General features: G+C 44.2%; 1 protein-coding gene and 1 long non-coding RNA gene across 3 annotated transcripts in view; one reads left to right on the top strand and one right to left on the bottom strand.

The window, feature by feature from the left end:
* Positions 1–524: 524 nt before the first annotated feature.
* The window catches only part of LOC115090831, a 176,344-nt gene continuing 157,114 nt past the window's right edge, over positions 525–19,754 (bottom strand). Inside the window, exons 3-6 of one of the 2 annotated variants that reach the window (XR_003856519.1) lie at positions 7,880–8,012; positions 7,226–7,326; positions 6,499–6,602; positions 525–849 (exon numbers count right to left, since the gene is read on the bottom strand). This is a non-coding gene — a long non-coding RNA (uncharacterized LOC115090831). Of the gene's footprint in view, positions 850–6,498; positions 6,603–7,225; positions 7,327–7,879; positions 8,390–19,754 lie in introns of those variants that run through there. The other variant, XR_003856517.1, reaches the window with a different exon arrangement.
* The window catches only part of SEPTIN9 (septin 9), a 612,883-nt gene continuing 601,577 nt past the window's right edge, over positions 8,449–19,754 (top strand). Inside the window, exon 1 of the mRNA XM_029600381.1 lies at positions 8,449–8,805. Coding sequence (XP_029456241.1) covers positions 8,784–8,805 — 22 coding nt within the window. The 5' untranslated portion in view covers positions 8,449–8,783. The remainder of the gene's footprint in view (positions 8,806–19,754) is intronic.

Here is a 19,754-nt window from a genome sequence, read left to right on the forward strand (position 1 = left end):
TTTCAGTACAGGAGCCCAAAAATCTGTATTGGCCAGAAAAAAAATTGGGACAGTTGGCGACCCTAACCAGAGATCTAGACTCTGATCTGCTACATTCTTTGGTTGAATACAGTCATGCCATTATGCATTTGAAATAGGCACAATATAACAAACACTGTACTTAAATCCTTCCTTAATCAGCCTCCCTCCTCGAGGACCCGACCCCAAACAAAATCCCCACCAACTAAAACAATCAGAGAGGAGAAACCTAACAGATGATGGGCATGACGGGTGCAGGAAACAGTAAAACGATAAAAACAGAAGGCTTTACAAAAATTATAACATTTCAACAGTATCAATACTGTAACCAAATCAATTTTACCTTGTAGCAAAGAAGAAAAGGAAAGCTAGTAAATCTTTACAGAACTCGTCAACTTGCACAACCACGAGCCACAAGATGAAACTCACACACACACACACCCGATCACTATTACACACACACACACACGGTAAATGACCAAAGTTTGCCACTATGGACAGCAAAATGACGTACAATCTGTGTTTATTGTGAAACAACTCAACCAGTATCACAAGAACAAAATGAATACACAATTACATGGTCATATGAGCATGCACTACAAACAAACTGCACTTGATTGCATACTTGAAGTCAGACAGAAACATTTAACACGAGGCAAAAATGTACTGATCAGCCCAGGTAAACCTGATAGGACAGTGCTGCAGGCTTGGTGAGAGGCAGTTACCAGGGCATCCTGCAGTGATCCGAGGCTTGGTAGGGAAACAGAGTGTCCTATCTGCTCTCTTGGATCAGAAAGAAATTTCAGGAATCTTCAGCATCAGCCTGAAAAACTGAAGGAAAGCCATGCCAAGATATTTTATAGTAATGTATATAAGTTAAATATAGCATCTTAACCTGTAAGCGCAGACTAGCAGGGTAAGGAGACCCAGGTAGAATACGGCAGCCATAAATAATTCACACATACCTGCACATCTTGCAGTCAAAGATCAGTGACTGAAAAGTACTTAGGGAGGTAGGTAGGAAGGCATAATCAGAAGTAAAAGGGTAACAAATAAAAACATAAAAAAATATATAAGGTGATAATTTCAGGACTAACCACTTTTTGAGAGATAATACTCTCTTCTTCAAGTCAGAACTCAAAGGAGCATAATGAAGAAAGCAACATACCAGGGGCAGCAGAGGAATTTAAAGGATCCTATTCAATTCACAAAGCTGATACAGGTAATGGGAAAAGCATTTCTATAAAAGGGTGTTGATATATAAAGCCTGGAAAGTGCAATCTGACATGCCACTCACTTGAGCTATGTAAAATGGATTTCTGTTTGATATATGTGTACGTTTCTCCTGTTTTATCAGCATTGTAGGTGATATAGAGGTCAACGTACTGCTGGCTATACCTGAGGCAGGTGCCAGATTGATATCCCATGGTGTCAGTCTCAGTGCAACTGCACTATTTTCAAAGCCACTGGCAGCCAAGACGGGAGCACCTAGGATGAGGTAAACAGAGGCCAGGTTCCTCCATGGCCCTGGCATTTGACTAGGGGTTGGGAAGGGATCAGAGGGGCCCTGAAGTCCAGGGGCGGATTGGCCTATTGGGGCTTCAGGCATGCCCCAGTGGGCTGATCAGGCCAGTCACGTGGGCGCGGGGTTAACTTGTGCCGAGCCACACGGAGGAAAAGAAGAGACCACCATCGGCCGGGCTGCACGGAGGAAAAGAATAGGCTGCCATTGGCTGGGCCACATAGCTGAAAACAAGAGGTTACCTTCAGTTGGGCCGTGCGGCCTTCTCTTTTTTGCCTTGTGGCCCAGCTGTTAGTGGCCTTTTTTCTTCAGCCGCGCGGCTGAAGTGAAGAGGCCCCTGTCAGCTGGGCTGCAAGGCTAAAAATGGAAGGCTGCGGTCTGTGGGGCTGCACTGCCAAGGAGAAAAGACCCTGTCAGCTGGTATGTTCCAGAGAGAGAGAGCAAGAGTGTGTGTGTGAGAGAGCATATGTGTGAGCAAATGGCATGTAAGATGGCATGTGAGTGAACATGTGTAGGAGCATGTGTGCATGTGAGCAAATAGCATGTAATTCTGCATGTCTATGTGAGAAAGAAGCCATGCAGGCCCGAGGAAGCCTCTGTTTGTATGTTGTGGGGAGAGAGAGAGTGTGCAAGAGAGAGAATGTGCGTGCATGTTTGTGTATGAGAGAGAATGTGAGACAGCATATGTATGTGTATGTAAGAGAGCATGTGAGAGAGAACATGTAAGGATGTGTGTGTGTGTGTGTTCAAGAATATGGGTATGTGAGAGAGAGAAGAGAATGTTGTACCACTCCCTCTCCGAACTAATCCATGACAATCTCAGGGTGACCTGAAATCAAAAGTTCCCAGGTGTGGAGAACAGGGGATTTTTTTTATCATTAGTTTTAATAATTGGGTGTTATTTGATGTCTTCTGTTTTAAAATATTTTATTTATTTGGTTTATATTCTGTGTTTATGTGTATTTGGGAATAATTAAAAAAAATAATTATTGGGTATTCTTTTCATCAGCTGTTTTGAATATTTATTCTTTTTATGATTATGGTTTTACTATTATGATTGATGATTTATATATCATGATTTTATTGTTTGATGTTTAATGAGGACTAGTGATGTTTCTGTATTTACATTGTTGCACGGCATACAGAGTCTGTCTTGTTATGGTTTCCAATTCAGTTTTTGTCTGCATGTTTCTAGTTATACTTTGTCTCTTTATTCTGTATTTAGTAAGGGTCCATCTGTGTTCTGCATGTGTGACTGAAAAGAGGTATTTTTCTAGCATGTAGTTTCAGCTTGACTTGTTTTGTTTTCCTGATAACAGGTGTATTGGTGTTTTAGTGACTGGTGTAATAATTGAAGTGTTGCCTTTTCATAGATAAGGTTGTTACTGTTTGAGTGCTGGCAGTTAGTGCTCTTTTCGTGTGGAAGGTTTACTATATTGTAATTAAGTTTACTTAAAGCTTTCTGAAGGCCGACATGCTTTACAATAGTTCCAATACCATATGACTGTAGGTGTCTTTTTTGCAGAGTTTCCGGTTGGTACCACCAGTACTGCATGTAAATAATATACGTTTTTTACCTTAGAACACTGAATATTCTTTTTCATGTAAAATCTGTTACTATAAATATATATTTTTTAAATTATTTGTGGGAAGGGTGGGACCAGGAGTGTGTGAAAGGCTGTAAGGTTTGCCTATGACACCTAAGACCCTCGCACCAGCTCTGGCTGCACAAGGGAAAGTAAGAGGACTACAGTTGAGTGGTGGGAGATTTGTGGCAAAGTGGAGGCAAGCTACAGACACAGGACGGAAGGGGGCAAGCCAGGAGGAAGTGCCTATGCAGTGTGGGGGAGGCTTCTGTCTGAGGTGACTGGACAGAGCTCTGACAGAAGCAGCTGGCTGTGGAACCAGCGAGTCTCCTAGAGATTGAGATTGGGAAAGGGAGGAGGCTGCTGCAGAATGGGGAAGGACGGGCAGCAAGCAGGAACTTTACACCATGATGCAGCAGTCCTGGACTAGGGGCAATCACTGTCGGGCCGATACAGTACAGTGCGCTCCAACGCACTGTTAACCTGTCATTGGACGTGCGTTTTCCCTTACCCCTTATTCAGTAAGGGGCGGAAAACGTGCGTCCAACCCGCCGAACCTAATAGCACCCTCAACATGCAAATGCATGTTGATGGCCCTATTAGGTATGCCCGCGCGATTCAGAAAGTAAGATGTGTCAAAGGTAGGCGCTAGTTTCTGCGCGCACCGGGAAAGTGCACAGAAAAGCAGTAAAAACTGCTTTTCTGTGCACCCTCCGACTTAATATCAAGGCGATATTAAGTCGGAGGACCCGAAGAGTTAAAAAAAGTTTTAAAAAAAGAAAAAAAAATTTGAAGTCGGCCGGCGGCTGTCGGGTCGAAAACCGGACGCTCAATTTTGCCGGCGTCCGGTTACCGAGCCCGTGGCTGTCAGCAGGCTCGAGAACCGACACCGGCAAAATTGAGCGTCGGCTGTCAAACCCACTGACAGCCGCCACTCCTGTCAAAAACGAGGCGCTAGGGACCCGCTAGTGCTCCTAGTGCCTCCTTTTGCCTGTTTCTACCGCTGGGCCTAATTTGAATACTGTATCGCGCGCGCCGGGAGAGCGGGTGTTCGCTCGCTCTCCCACGGACTTTACTGAATTGGCCTGCATGTGAATACATAAGCAGCAGCACAATAGTAGCATGTCGAAGAGAGTGTTTGTGTGTCTGTGTCAGAGAGAGTGAGAGACACACACACCCATACACACTGTCTGTGAGACAGAGTGTGTGTGTATGTATATTTGTCTTTGATACAGACACACACACGTTCTCACTGTGTGGGTGTCTGAGAAAGAGTATGTGTCTTTGTGGTTGTTAGTGTGTATGTGCCGATAAAGTTTTGCAATCTAAAAAATCTGTTTGTGACTGAGCGTGGTGTTTGATACTGGCTGGCAGTGTCATTACTTGCAACTGGTTCAAGAACCAGACCAGGAATCCAGAATATATCTCTATAAGAGGTGTAAGCAGATGTGTATGGGGCCCATTCCCATCACACCGGTAGCCCAGAAGAGGAATCGGCCCATGAGGCTGCAAGTGGACCCCCTCTCACCGGTGGCTGAAGAAAGGAGCCCATTCTCCTACTCCTTCTCAGTGCCAGCATTCGCTTTCCAAAACGTGCAGCTAGTACGTTTTCTATGCTGATCTTGTGATGAACAAGATCCGCATAGAAGAAGTGCTAGGCTCGCATGGTTTGATTAGCACACGAGAAGGAGCAGCAGAATGGCTCCCGGTGGTATGTGTGTGTGAATGAATGAATGAATGAATGAATGAATTAGGTCTTATTGGGGTGTGGGAATGTGGTGTGTGTGAATGAGAGGCTGACCTAGAGATGTAGTGTGTGTATGAATGGGAGCCTCACTGGATGGTTGTGTGTATGTGAATAGGAACCTGTCTGGTGTGTGTATTTCTATGTGCATGAGAACCTGACAGGGATATGTGTGTGTGTGGGGGGGGGTGGGGGGGGTAGGGGTAGGAATCTGTCTGTGGTGTGTGTATGTGTGAATAGGAACCTATCTGGTATGTATGTGTGTGTGTATGGTAACCTGTCTGGGGGGGGGGGGGGTGTGAATGGGAGCCTGTGTGTGTGTGAGAAGAAAATTTGTGCTGCCTCACTAATCCATGCCTTACTCAGGATGACTGGAAATAAAACGTTTTCAGGTATGGAGAGCGGTGTATTTTCCCTCCTTATTTATTTATTTAAATTATTTCTGTACCATTTTTACAATTATATAATTGATCAAAGTGGTTAACATAGCCAACAATAAAATTAGCAAATAAAAAGATAAAAATTAATTACAAAAATAAAATGCACTGATTAATTCCAATCTTTGTTAGAACAAAAAAAATAACTAAAAAAATCAGGCAAAAATAAAATAAAAGAAACAAAAAATAATGAAGTAGGAGAGAAATACAATTCATTTCAAATCTCTATGCTAAACTTACTCGTTCTTTATAAACTAGAAAAAAAACAAACCTAATATAGTTACTTAACTCAAGTTTTACTTATTGGATTTCTGTGTCTGCCATTTTGAAATAATTTATTGTTGTTTGTGAAATTTTTAAAATTTTGTATGAACTCTTAATTATTGGATGTTATTCTATTTCTTAGATCATTATAAAAAGAATATTTACAAATATGGTTTTACTAATATGATTGATTTATATTCCTTGATTTTATTGTTTGATGAATGATTTATGAGGACTGGTGATTTTTCTGTTTCTCCATTGCTGCATTGCATACAGAGCCTGGCTTGTTGCAGTTTGCAGTTTCTGGTTCAGCTTCTGTTTAGAGTTTATAATCTCTTTATTCTGAATTTGGTGAGAGTGAGTCTGTGTTCTGCATATTTAATTGAGGTGGGGTATTCTGTGTAAAAAAACAAATCGAGGAGGGGGGCAGCAAAAATTTTAGCAGCAGCCCTGGATATGGGCAGTTGGCTAAGTTAGCGACCTTGGGTGTCACATATGGCCACCTGAACTCCTTCACTGCTGCTCCTCCCATCACTCGGTGTGAATCACATTCAGTATTCTTTGCACTCTCTCTCCCCCCATCTCACTCAGCCTGGGGATAGGACAGAGGCTGGAAGAACTCAGAAGACGTGTAGATTTGGGCATTTTGTGTACTGCACAAAGTGCTGCCCATTAATTACCACACTCTGCAGCTAGGAAGAAGAGGCATGCATGATTACACATGTTCTCATAAAGAAGCTCCTACAAATCTGAGCCACCACTAGTGTGTCTCTTGTTGATGCGAGGTTCTGAGAGCAGAACCCAGGCACCGGCCAGCATCTGAGCATCAGATAGTGGTGACTTTTCCGTGGCACACGTAATCAGGTCTGAAGGCGCACAGCAGTTGGGAAACCCTGCAATAAAGGCACAGAGTAATAACTTTCTCACCAATGGCACTGCAGGATATAACAATCTTACAGCTCTCTGAGGATACTGAGAAATATGCTATCCAAGCCTCCAGAACTACAGTGTTGTAAATGTCAGGAGACCACCTGCAAGCAAACAAGGGAAAGTAATTCTCTCTGGGGAAAACAGAAGCCCCAAGGCAAAAGAAGAAATCACAGTAGGCATTTAAAACCCGTTTCCTCACACTGTTCTAAAAACTTGCATCACATTTTTATTTTTTTTTTTTAGCATAGGACTGGTTAGTTTAATTTGCCAAAGTCCATGAATAACCTTCTGTTAGAAATGTTTTAAGTCCCAAATTTGGGCTAATTGAGCCCTGAAACTTTTCTGAGCCTCTGTCATACTACCCCTAAAGTAGAATACTGAAATATAACATAAGGAAAGGCATTGCATTTACAAAGGACTTTTCTTATGACAAGTTCTCAGGGAATCCTGCAGTACCGCAGCCAGTTTATACTATTAATTTCTAAGCTCAGGGGAGGCCCACTTGACTGTCAAACACCATATTAAATACTAGCAGGAGCCACCCTGTGTTATTCTTAAGTGCTCCGCTGCTTACACAATCCTGCATATGACTAGCAGAGGCCTTACACCAGGGACAGTCCTGCCAGCTCTGATGGTGCAAGGATTTTTTTTTCTCTTTCTTACATACCATTCTATTTCATTGTCATTTTGTTTTTCTTGTTCTCACAAAGCATTTAATTATTACCAATGAGCTGGTGCAATGGTCTTGTCCAATCGGTCAGACACTCTCAGGGAGGTGGAATAGGATGCAAAGCAACAAGTTTCTGATCTCAGAGCTTGTGACCACTGGGAAGAAAAGAGAGAAGAATCCTTTGAAAATCCTCTACTATCGGCGTCTTAAGGGGGTCAGACTAGAAGTGATCATTCTCAGAGCTGCTCATGTGCTTTACTTGGGAAAAATTACGTAGATGGGTGGGGGATTTTTTGTAAGTGTTTCTACTCTGCTGAAAATTACTTGTGCTGCCTACATATGACTACCCTAAAACTACCATGGCTTATCTACTCACTTTACTGATTAAACATTACTTTACAACTTGAATTACTGCAGAGTGAAAATGGCAGGCTAAGCACAATCTGTCTAACAGTGCCGAAAGGGAGAGCAGCAAAGTCTGTGTTAAAAAAAAAATTCTAAAACACCCCCTCTAGGGGATTGGCATCCCCACCCATTCAGTATTTGGCTACCGAAGTCGGTGGTGCTGGAGAGGGAGGTGGGTGAAATGGAAAGAATCTGAAGGCTCACTCATAAAAAAAAGCTTTAAAGAACGCAATTTATGATGTCCTTCTGCTAGTAATTATGCTTTGTCGGGACAGTAATCAGAAGCATTTGTGCATTGCTTACAGTAGTGCCTCACAGCCTGACCAACCCGCTGAGAACCACCACAGGCAGTGCCTCAGTCCCTTCACGCCGACAGGAGGAAGAAAGGCGCTCAGCTTCTGCCACGTGATCTCTCACTGCACGCTCCTTCATTTTCCTGAAACAAAAAATGCTGTCTTTAAAAAGAAGAGAGAGAGAAAAATCCAGCCTAATAGAACAAAAAGTTGTCTTTTCTGATCTGTGCCAGCCTCAGGTCTTGAACCGGCACGTCCTCCTTCCGACTTCTCCAAATGCAGGGAGGGAGGTGAAATGGGAAGCAAAGAGGAGATATCGTTTTACACTGCCTCGCCGCTCCAAATAAAAGCCTGAGAGCCAGGATCCTGTACTTTGAACCAGAGGCTTGCTCAAACAATCACTGGCACTGGAGAGCTGAACCATTCCCGAGCCAGAGGACAGGGAAGGAGGGCTTTAAAGCACATACGATTATTCTAACACTGTCCGGTTGCTAACTTAATAGTGACTGACTTGGCCTGCAGGGTTTGCCCGAGACAACTGGAATGGGCTTGCTTTTGGAGTGATCCGGGAAAGAAACAGTCCTGAAGGTATCACCCTCCCCCTACCAGTCCCAGCTCAGTTGGAATAGTCTATAACAGTACATTAGATTAGGAAAGGTGTGTTCTAATTAATGGGAGTGCTGCAGCCTCCCTAGTTGGAGTTTGTGTGGGGACAGTTCTCCTGCTAGAGCACAGCTCTTCCTGTCCTGATTTACGTCCAGTACACTGGCAGCTGCCCCCCCTGGAGAAACAAGGGGTTTAAAACACTGGATTTTAATATCTCCCATTCAAACATCAGCCCTGGGATTACTGGAAAGCAACAAGTGCAGAGCTGACGCTTGATCTGGTTCACATGCAACTCCTCTGAGACAGCCATGAGGAAGTCAACACATTCAGGTGAGCATGCAGAGGATTCTTCTCCCGGAAGGATTTGGGGCGAATTCAGAATAACCCTCCTGCGCAGGCAGGCTGTTTACCTTTTTGGTGCATTTGCGCCTGCACGAGAAAGCTAAGTTTTGAAATGATAGGGTTTATTTCCAAGTAGAGATTTTGAAGAAAAACAGGCTTAAAGGAAAGAAAGATTTGAACAGTCTGCAATACATTTGAAGAAAAGGAGATTGTGAAATGGGAGGAAGGAGGTTGTGAAGTGTTTCTAGGACCTGTCAGGTGAACACTTGTAGGACTATTTCAGCTATCCATAAATATGTGTGTTTAAAATAAAGAGAATAAACCTTCATCAATAAAGAAAGTGCTTCTGTAGCTTCAGTGTTTAATTTTTAGATTATAAATAGAGATTTATGGGTCTAGATCACAGAGCACTGGTGCAGTAGGATTCAGTTCAACTGGTTTAAAGCCTTATACAGGAATATTTTTAATCAGGACTAAGGAAATGAGATCTGAGTGAAAGGGGCATACATATCAGTATTGCACAGAGATTTCTTAAATTTTGGGGTGATGATGATGACGCACTGAAATGATTCTTCTCAGAGTTTCCGGTCTTCTCTGGCCTAGGCTCTGGCATTAGGTGTGTTATTAGCACAGTGTAGAATGCAGAGGCTGCGTGGTCAGAGGCAGAGTCACCAAGCAGATGGGCACCTGCTTTGCTTGCTGACAAAAGTGTGGATGTGGCATACAGTGTCTTCAAACATAGGACTACACCAGACCACCGTGGATGCTAACCATCATCTATTGCTATTATTTTTTTTAACATTAGCATGCTGAAGGACATCAGCTGGAGGTCAGCAGCAGGGACAACATCACACCTGCTGGAGGTCTGCCAGTGACATCCTTTGCACTACTAATGGAGGACTTTATGATAAAATAGAATCTAGGGTCTGATAGTATCTTCCGTTTTTATTCACTAAATCATTTGAGCCCTCAGTGCTTTAGGGAACACTTTTACAGTGACCTCAAATCAACTTCTGCTTCAGAGCATTCTGTATTACCTTTGTGCTGTTTGTGGTACTAAGAAGATTTCCATAAATAAAGGATTTCTGATCTTCAGATCTATTAGTCTCCTTCCTATTATTCTCATCGGAAGTTAAAAATCACCTGCCTATGATGTCATGCCAATTTCCACAGACTGTGATGTCATAAACATAGGATTCTTTTTTTCAGAAGATGATAAACAGCAGGTGAAGTAGATATTCTGTATTTTTCTTGGTGGGGTTTATAAGCTCTTAAAATCCTGACTACAACCCAGCAGAAATATTTGTAATGATATGCACAAAGAGTTAGACACAGAACTAGCAGCATATGTGTGTATGAGCCTTGGACAGACAGTGTAATAATAGTAATAACACCTGTGCTTACAGATCTTGGCAAAAGTTTCTCTTAACCTCAACGGGGAGACAATTTGCCTCCAAAATAATAAGAGGGAAGCTGAAGATTATCTTTCCAAAATACATTTTGTACAATTAAAATGTGAGATTTTGTTACTTTGATTTCCAGTATTCCGTAAACATGAGAATACTTCAAAATTTGAGTACAGGGAATTTTTTTTTCTTTGCTTCTGGTGCATGCAGTTTAACCAAGCTCTTGCTCTCCAAGCACTTTTCCAGCTAGGTTATATAATTTAGTATTACCTGGTTATGCTTGGTACACATTTTATCTACCTTGGAGGAAGGAAACATTGGGCCAGGCAGCCATGCTGAGACTTGAATCTGTGAACATCAGATTCAGAAAATTGTGACATCTCTCTGACTTCCTCTTCTGCAACCACATTCTGGTTCTCCCAGTCTGAGTAGTAATTACATTATACGGTATAACCAGTCCAGAGCGGCAATTTAACTGTACAGTCCTTGGTATTATTAATGTGGCCGTCCCCATCCCACTGCCTCAACCCCTAGCATGGACTTATCGTAGCTGTGGGCCTTAGTCATAGGCATAGAATGGGGAAAAGTCATTTTTGAATAAGAACCAATTTCTCGATACTTTTCAAGGCAGTGCACACCTTTCTGTGCTTGTAGTAATTTAAAATAAAAGGACATTTGAATTCCCTTTCATGTATAATCAAATATAAACAATGTTTTATTCTTGAGATAGAGAACAATCACCACTCATTGAGGACGTTTGTTTAAAATACACCAGATGTTACCTTAGCTTTACTCATTATTTAAATATAATATTGTAAGAACTCTAAAGGAATTGGTATGAAGTTGGTAGGGCTGGTCCAGTGGCTCACCGGGTCAGTGGCAGCGCGTGCTGCTGCGTAGTGCAATGAGGAAGGCCTGCGTTCAGTCCCCAGGTGAGCTCCTCTGCTCTCCAGGGCCGGGGATGCTGCCAAGGCAGCCCCAGTCAATACACAATAATGCCAAGTGCTGGGCTTTAGGAACCATGAATGCCAGGATCCAGACGGAGCTCCGGTGCATGGTCCCCAGGCAAGAAATGTGGCCGCGATGACCGGGAACATAAAGGGGGGGGAAATCCCTGGGTAGTTGCACATAGAGGCTCCTGGTGCCAGATGGCAGTCGTGATGCCAACTGAGCTGGAAGTCCAAAGCAGCAGAGTTTCAGGCCCTCCCTCCCTTGAAAAAAAGATTTTGGTTTAATTGCAGCAGACTGCTAGCTTAGCTTAATCAGGAAACATTTGTGAACAAGACATGGATAGATAGCGTATCACGTCTTACGCTATTACATTTAAAAAGGTAATCAAATGGCAAAGAAAAGATGTTTTAGGAGCCACAGCGATGACAGAATTCAGCCATGCAGAGGGACCATTGTTGCAGGGGGAAGGAGAAAGCCATAGATTGAGTAAGACCTATGACAGCTCAGTAGGGGAGGGTACTATGAAAAAACCCGGCATGGTCTGACTGTAACTCTACAGGACTGGTAACATAGAAAATAAATATAAGGTCCTAAGCGGGCTTTCTGTACCTATGCATATGATAGCCTTTCAAAGAAGCATCCACTCTGGGATTCCAATGATTAAAAAGCCCCTAGCGCTTCTAGAGCTGTACATATATCAGTTTGTAGCCCCTAGTGGCACTACATGAGGTTTCCCCAGAGATTTCACAAACATTCCCTTGCTTTTTTTCCAGCTGAATCCCTTGTACTTTTAATATTTAACTATTTTCAGCTATCTTGGATTTCTTATTTTTGTATTTAAAGAAAATATGTCAGCAGAAAGCACCATAATTGTTCACTAGGTCTGCTCATTTGTACCCTCCTACTGAGCTGTCATAGGTCTTACTCAATCTGTGGCTTTCTCCCTCCCCTTGCAACAATGGTCCCTCTGCATGCTTGGATTCTGTCATCATTGTGGCTCCTAAATCCTCCGCTGCAGGTCAGTTCTAGGTGTACGCCAGCCTCTCAGTGAAAAAATCTTTTCTCACGTGCTTTTTTGCGTTTCTCTCCCTTTAGCTCCATATGATGACCCCCTTTTCCTTGATCTTGCATTCTATGGAAAATGCTTCCCGATAGTACTTGACTGAAGCCTGCTAGATATTTGTATCTTAGGTCCCGTTTCCCTGGTTTCTTTTCGAGAGTGCATCCTCAGCTCCCTCAGTCTCTCTGTATTCGGCTTATTAGCCCAGGTCATGCACCATTCTGCTGGTCCTCCTTTGAATAGCATCTGCCTTGTCGGTGTCCATTTGTGGATGTGGTCTCCAGACGTGGACATGGTACTCAAGATGGGGGTCTCACCAGAGACCTACAGAGAGGTAACAGTACTTCCCTCTGCTCTTTCTACTAGTAGTACCTCTCTTTACACACTCAGGTATATTATTGGCTTTCCCAACTCCTTCGTCCCACTGACTGGCTACTTTTGGGTTAGTAGAGATGATGATTCCTGGAATCTGTTTCTGTTTGGTGACTTCTAGTCCTTCACTTCCGTTAAAGTATTTCTGCATATTGGATTTCTGTATTCAAAATGCATGATTTTTCTTATTTTTAGATTAAAGCATTGCCATACTTTTGACCATTTTTTTTTTCTAATTTTTAAAAGTAGTTTTTCATGTTATCTACCCCTTCTGCTATATTTTCTGTTGAAACTTGTTATATTGTCTGCAAACACAATATATCTTTTGGATGTACATTTTATTTAGTTAATATATATATATTTTTTAGCATCCTGAATTTGAGTGGATCGAACCTAAAATGTAACTGACTTTGCACTGAGAGGATAGGAGTGGAATAATTGCTTAATACGCTTACAGCCAGTCATTGTATGATAAAAAAATATGAATGAATGAGAAAAAAATAGCAGCTTGGAGCTTTTCTATTAGAAATTTCTCTTCTGGCCGATTCAGTGACTTGTTGGCAGTGTTGTGAATTGCCGTGTGGAAGACCCAGACCTACCGGTAGCACTCGGGGCCCCAGGTTGGCCAGGGCTGGAGATGCTGCGGAGGCAGTGTTCACAGCTCCTGGAAGGGAGATGGTGACACCGAACTAGGGTGAGTGAGTACAGGGCTCCAGAGGAAACTAGGGGCTCCCGGCCAAGGACCATCACTGCAAAGGAAGGGCTAGGAGAAGCTAGAAGACTGGCAGGGCCCATTGAAGTTTTATGGTGCAGTTGCCGAATAAAGGCAGATTCTGTTTGAACTAGATGCTCAAAGGAGGAGGAAGAAGAAACGGATAGGCCAAAAATACAATTTAAAAACATTCTCTTCACCACAGTTTTATGAAGAAAAAAAAAAGTGAAACTATTTCTATTTCATGGAAATGCTTGGGATGAAAGCATTGAAGAGTGAGCCAGAAAGCTGTAACTTCCAAATGGAAAACTGGTATCCCTTGTTTAATGGCATTTCTATTTACAGTGCTACAAAGTCATTTTTTCCATCAGATAAGGTGCTGCTCCACTTTGTCTTGTTTGTCATGAGCAAGGGAGTCTGGAGAGTTGTTAGCTTGGTGAGAATGGGGGGGGGGAGCGCGTTGGTAGCTCTCGGTGATTCAAATGACAGGAAGTCAGCGTGGAGGCTCTCCATGTTCAGCCGCTGTGCTTTTACACTGCGTGAAAACAGCCGGCTTTCCTATTCCTGGGTGTGACGAATATTCCATTAGCACTGAGTGAAATGCTGGTGCCTTCTGTGCAGGCTTCCCCAGGTGCCATCTCCAGTATTGCACTCAGTCAAGCCCTTTAACAAGTTCATTGCATTTTTTGATATATTCATATTTGGTAAGGCAATGTACACATTTGGATGCAATCTAACTTGCTTGGCACACACACACACACACACACACACACACACACTGAGCACTGCAGATGGTGGTCCGTTTCAGAGAATCCCGGCCCTTTATAGCTGGGGAGGGAGAATGGTGTCATGGCCTCCCCCTCCCCCCGCCTTCAGAACTGCCACCACTCGTGTACCTAAAGCAGCAGTGCCCGGCTGGCCTTAATCTGAGATATATGCACTCCACATCAATCAAAGAGCATTTCTCAGCAGGTCTGGTGGTATCGTCTTTTGAAACTTGCAATGTTTTCACTTTTTGCAGCTCAGAGGTCGCTGCATGTGTGTTTCTGATGTGCTATTGGTTTACAGTGCTTTATAATCCTGTATGGATATAAAGCCAAATTATTATTATGAAGGTTAATAATAATAAATATTTATTACTTTCTTTTTAAAAGTAGAAAATGCTCTATATAAGAATGCTTGCTGGATTGTTGTGCTGTGCTAATGTTTACAACTGGTACCCACTGCCTAGGGTGCCTAATTTTGAAGGTGCCAAAGAAGATCCTGCTTCTGCCTGCTTTAGGACAATGTGCCGGCACGGCTTCACAGGGGAGCTGCCATGGCACTTTGCCTCTGGGTGTCAAATCCGGTCCTGATTGCTATCATTAAAAGTGTGTTTCGTTTTTGGTTTGGTTTTTTTTTTTTTTGAGAAAAAAATATCACTTCAATGGAATACAAAGATTAGGAAGATTATTTCTGGAGCTCTGACACCATCAGACCATATATCCTCCTTACCGACTGATGTCTGCCCTTAAACAGCCAAGCCAGGTCTTAATGCATTTTTTTCTGAACAGTAACTGATCATGTAAAAAAAAAAAAACCCAACACAAAACCCAAGGGATATTAGTCAGGAAGATATGATTTATAAGCCACAGGGAAGAAATCTGCAGGTCACACAGGATCTTTATATACAGGGGTTGTGTGCATTCTCTTTCTGTATGTTATTTCTTGCATGGCTAGTGCAGGCCACCCAGGTAAAGGAGCTGAATATGTGACTTGCCCATAATCCTGCTGTACAGGAACCTGCCCAAGCACTGCCTCCATTGCATGCAGATCTATCTCATGCATATTCATTGGTGGATATCCTGAAAACCTGACCTGGCTTGGAGTGACCCAAGGACAGGGTTGAGAACCAGTGTTGTAGGGCAGTGGTCTCCAAACCTGTTCTGAGGGACCCCTCGGGGGGGGGGGGGGGGGGGGAGGCTGGAGTAGGATTGAAAAATAATACACATAGACAGTATCCGCAAATCTGTGCCTGCTTTTTTTCCCTTGAAATTTTACCCAGAGAAAATGACGGTGCAAAAGCCCATGCGTACTTTGTACCTGTGCCAGGTTTCAAAAGGGAAATTCCACGTGGATTTCCCCTTTGAAAATTAGGTTCAAGATATGTGGGTACAACGGGCCTGGGACTTTTCACCTAGTCAGACAGTTGGAAAATTGCTCCCAAAATGCGTACAGGTGGGAATTTAAACTGTTCTTGTATTACTGGGGGAGACAGGGGGGTCTGATATTGCACCTCTTTTACTGCTGCTTTAATCTGCTTGAAGAGTGAATCCGGTGATTGTTACAAGGCCACAGGGGCAGAGGGTTTTTTCAACTTTAGATTGTTAATGTGAATCCAGGCCAGGACAGTGGCAACCTAGATGAACTGAGTTGGTGGTTTGGGCCACTGGCCCTTGCAAAAAATCTACTATCGCAGTAGACTGCCACCTCTGTCTCGGCAAACTGCGTAAAGATTTTGTGAGAATGGAAACTGGACTAGCCTCTCATCCCCCAGTTGGTGAACATGTTGCTTAGGCAGAGTGGGAGATGTTGGCTTGCTTGCATTGCTATTGACATGGCATGCACTGACCAGCCCATTAATGAATTACAAACTTTTCATGATCAAATTACCATAATGTAACATAACCATAGGGTGATGCTTCTTAAAAGAATTCAGTTGTAGCGCGTAGTTCACTAAAGAAAAGAGACAATTTAAGAATATGACTGCTGTAACACATTGTGGATAAATGGCAGCGTTTGGTTTTCGATGCTCATAATGGACCACTCATGCCAAGTATTAAAAAGCCACTTAAAAAAAAAAAAAAAAAAAGAGCTTTGCAAGTGCATAATATTGAATCGCAGGATTTGCAGTGTACACACACATGCACGCCCCCCCACCTCCTGCTCCACGCCACGACAGCATTTCCAAATGTCCCGCTCCCATCCCCCACTTCACTATTGTAAGTAAATTCCTAGCATGGTGTCAGGAGAAAGGGAATGTACTGGTTCCAAAACTTTTAACCCAGAGAAACAACAGGAGAATCCACGCAGTCAGACGGGAAATCTAAAATCAACCGTTCTTTGTGATTTTTGAAGGCAAGCGACAAATGCAGTGAAAGGCCTTCCTCCTTCTCCACCCACCCCCTGTTCAGAACTGGACAAAAGACAACATGTCAAAACAGCAACGTGCTTTGGTAGAACCACGAGCCAAGGAGTTTGTGGAAGGTGGGATGGGTAAGCAGAAGGAAGTGCTCGCAAACCACATTCTTTCTTTTTTTTCTTTTAGCTTTCTTGTCCTGTCATGCCTGCCCGTGTGTCTCTCTCTCTCTTCTCCGTTTCTCAGTTTAGCAGCGGTGACGCAGCTTGCAAAGAGTTTCCTGGTAGTGTTGCTGCTTCCCCAAGCAGTTGCAGGGCATCCATCCAGAAGGGAGGGTGCCCGTTTTGTTGGGGGTGTGAATTAGCAGACAGTGTCCCGAGCGTGAAGAAATCCATTCTGAAGATGAAAAATGAGGTCTGAATTGAATGTGTCTTATACTGTTAATGAGAAAACAAGACGAGGTCAGAGGGGGGGCAGTCCCTGTGGCCATGTGGGATACCTGGGTTGAGTTGGATCATAAAAACATGAGAATCTCCATGCCGGGTCAGACCAAGGTCCATCAAGCACGGCATCCTGGCACGCAACAGAGGCCAGTCCAGGTCACAAGCACCTGGATTGGCTGTTGGCAGGGGCCTGGGAGCACTGCCGAGGCAGTTCCCGCCATTGCACCACAGTAACACCTCTCGGTGAACGCAGGGGAGGAAAGCGCCTATCCCAGGTTCAGGAGTAAGCCACAGTCTGTGGCCCTTGGCCAAGAAGGATTGTCATTGCCATGATTGACCTATGGGCTTGAGGGCTATAAAAACGGAGAAGAACCCTAACGGGAGGGAGGGAGGCTGCACGCCAATGCCTAGCTCTCTCAATGTTTCTCTCCTTTTTCTGTGTGTGTGTGTGGGGGGGGGGGGGGTTTGTCGATCTCTTTCAGGGCCCTGAGTGCTAAGGGTGGTTTGGATGCACCTTCCTCTTTACCCCTGGGGCGTGGTATCTCTCCTTCTCAACGGAGATGCATTAATTTGCTCAAACAAAAGCCACCCTGGCGTCACTGTGCTAGTGTCCAAATAGAAGTCTTCGCTGGTGGGCAACAAACTTGTAGAATGGCAGCAGTACCAGAATCCTCTGCACCACGAGCTCTCTCTCTTTTTCCCCTCTGTCTGTGCAGGAATCTCTGAACCAGGGCCAGGGAAACATCCCATCCCCTGGAGGGTGGGAAAGTGGAGCTCCCAGGTGGGCAGGGCCTCCTTTTAGCTGGGCGGAAAAACCTCCTTCCAGCTCTGGTAAAAATGTTAACACTGTCCTCTGCACAGAGCGTCAAATCCTCTCCCTCTCTCTCCCGAGGGAGTGAAAACGCTGGATGGGTGTCCTCGGTGATCTTTGCTGAGCTCTTACTCATGGTTAGGAGATCTTCAGTTCTCTCTCTTTTTTTTTTTTTTTTTCTTTTTCTCTTGGGTCCCGGATATCAGGGAATCCTGCTCCAATATAGGAAGGAAGGGGCAGCCATCAAAACCTCCTCCTGGAACCTTGAACTCAAATCCTTTCCCTTTCAACAAACCACAACACCGGAGCTCCTCCTTGCACCAGGCCACCACCTCCTCTTTCCTCGTTGAGGGTATGCAAGGGCAGGTCTTCCCTAACCTGGGCAGCATGCTCCTGAGCCCATGTGGTACCCAGGGTCTTGCAAGACTCCTGCCATGAAAATTATAAAAACCCGAAAAACAAGCCAGAGGGAAAATTCCAACCAGCTAGTGAGTGGACTGGGAAAGGGAAACCCTCCCGACCCTGCTCAAGGCAAGTTGGGCCTGGTCCCTCTGACTGGGCCTGAAAAATCAACACAGGAAAAAGTCCTCACTACCTCCTAACTGCTAGCAAACCATAAGGGAACTGCCTCCAGACTCTCCCAAGAGAATTGCTTAAAAAAATCCTATGGCCATGGCCCTAAGTGCCAGATCCGAAAGGCGCTGCGGTGCCCGGCACCACAGCTGCCGGCCACACAGGGACCTCTACAAATCAAAGCAGCACGGCTGCTACAGTCGCTCTCCCTCCCAGAACTGACGGCGTTTCCACCACGTTAAAACACTGACAGCCATGCAGCCTCCGTGCTAAGCACGTGCCAAACAGAGGCAATGCAGGCAGGCAGTGAAGCAGCAAGCAAAGAAGCCATCTGCCGAAAAGGACCCCAGGAGATCCGTGTGTCCAGTCCTGCAGCTAAAAGGGAGCACGTGGCAAGGGAGATACTACCGCTGACCCTTCAGGCTTTACATACATCCAAGAGGCTGAGAGCAGTGCAGACAGCAGGTAGGAATATACTTGGGGAGAGTTATTTCAGTATTTGGCTTGAGGGGGGATGTTGATTGTGTTGGGGAGATGCAAGAGAGGAGGTGTCTGGGGGACAGGGAGAGCAATGTTCTTGGGAGAGAGAGGATGATCATGGCAGTGTGAAGGAGAGGGAAATATTAGCACTGGACTGGCTGGAGGGGAGACGGGAACAGACAGGGTGGGGAGAAGGAAGAGGAAGGGGGATACTGGTGCTGGTTTGGAAGAGAATGGGTAGACAGAGATGGGGAACATCTGTGCTACTGGTGCTAGATGGGGGAGGGGGGAGGCAGGAGGAGAGAGGGGAACATTGGTGAGTTGAGGGGGGAGAAAGGGGATGATAGTGGGGGCCTGGAGAAGAAGAAAGAGAGTCAAAGTGGTAGATGGTGCTGGCCTGGGCAACTGCCAGTGTGAAAGCCTGTGTGTGTGCGCACGCATGCACACGAGAGTCACATGTTTGGGGGAGTGTGTGTGTGTGGTCAGAAGAGAGTGTGTGTATGTGTGCAAGTGTGGAGGAGGGGAGGAAGAGGGAGCACGTATTCATGTGTGTGTGGGAGAGGGGAGAGTGCATGTGTGTGTCTGTGTCTGTGTGGAGGATAAAGTTTGTGCACACACACCCCCCCTCAACACATATACACACACTAATCCACATCAATCTCGGGATCAAGATTACTGGAAATCACAAGTTCCCAGATATGGAGAGTTGTACATTTTTTTACATCTTTATCAATTTTACTTATTGAGTGTTTGTTGTGTTTGGTGTACTGAAATATTTTCTTGGTTTTTGGGAAATTATTTAAAATATGTAAATAAGTTATTAATTATTGGATGCTATTCTATTTGTCAGCTGTTTTGAAATATGCTTGTTTTATTAGTATGGTTTTGTTATTAATGATTAACATTTCTTGATTTTATTGTTTTATGGTTTGTTTTTTTTAGGCATGGTGGTGATTCTGTTTGTCCATTGTTGCATTGCATATAAAGTCCGTCTTGCTACGGTTTCAAGTT

This window comes from Rhinatrema bivittatum, chromosome 4 (assembly GCF_901001135.1).
Source record: "Rhinatrema bivittatum chromosome 4, aRhiBiv1.1, whole genome shotgun sequence".
In the NCBI taxonomy this organism is placed as follows: domain Eukaryota; kingdom Metazoa; phylum Chordata; class Amphibia; order Gymnophiona; family Rhinatrematidae; genus Rhinatrema; species Rhinatrema bivittatum.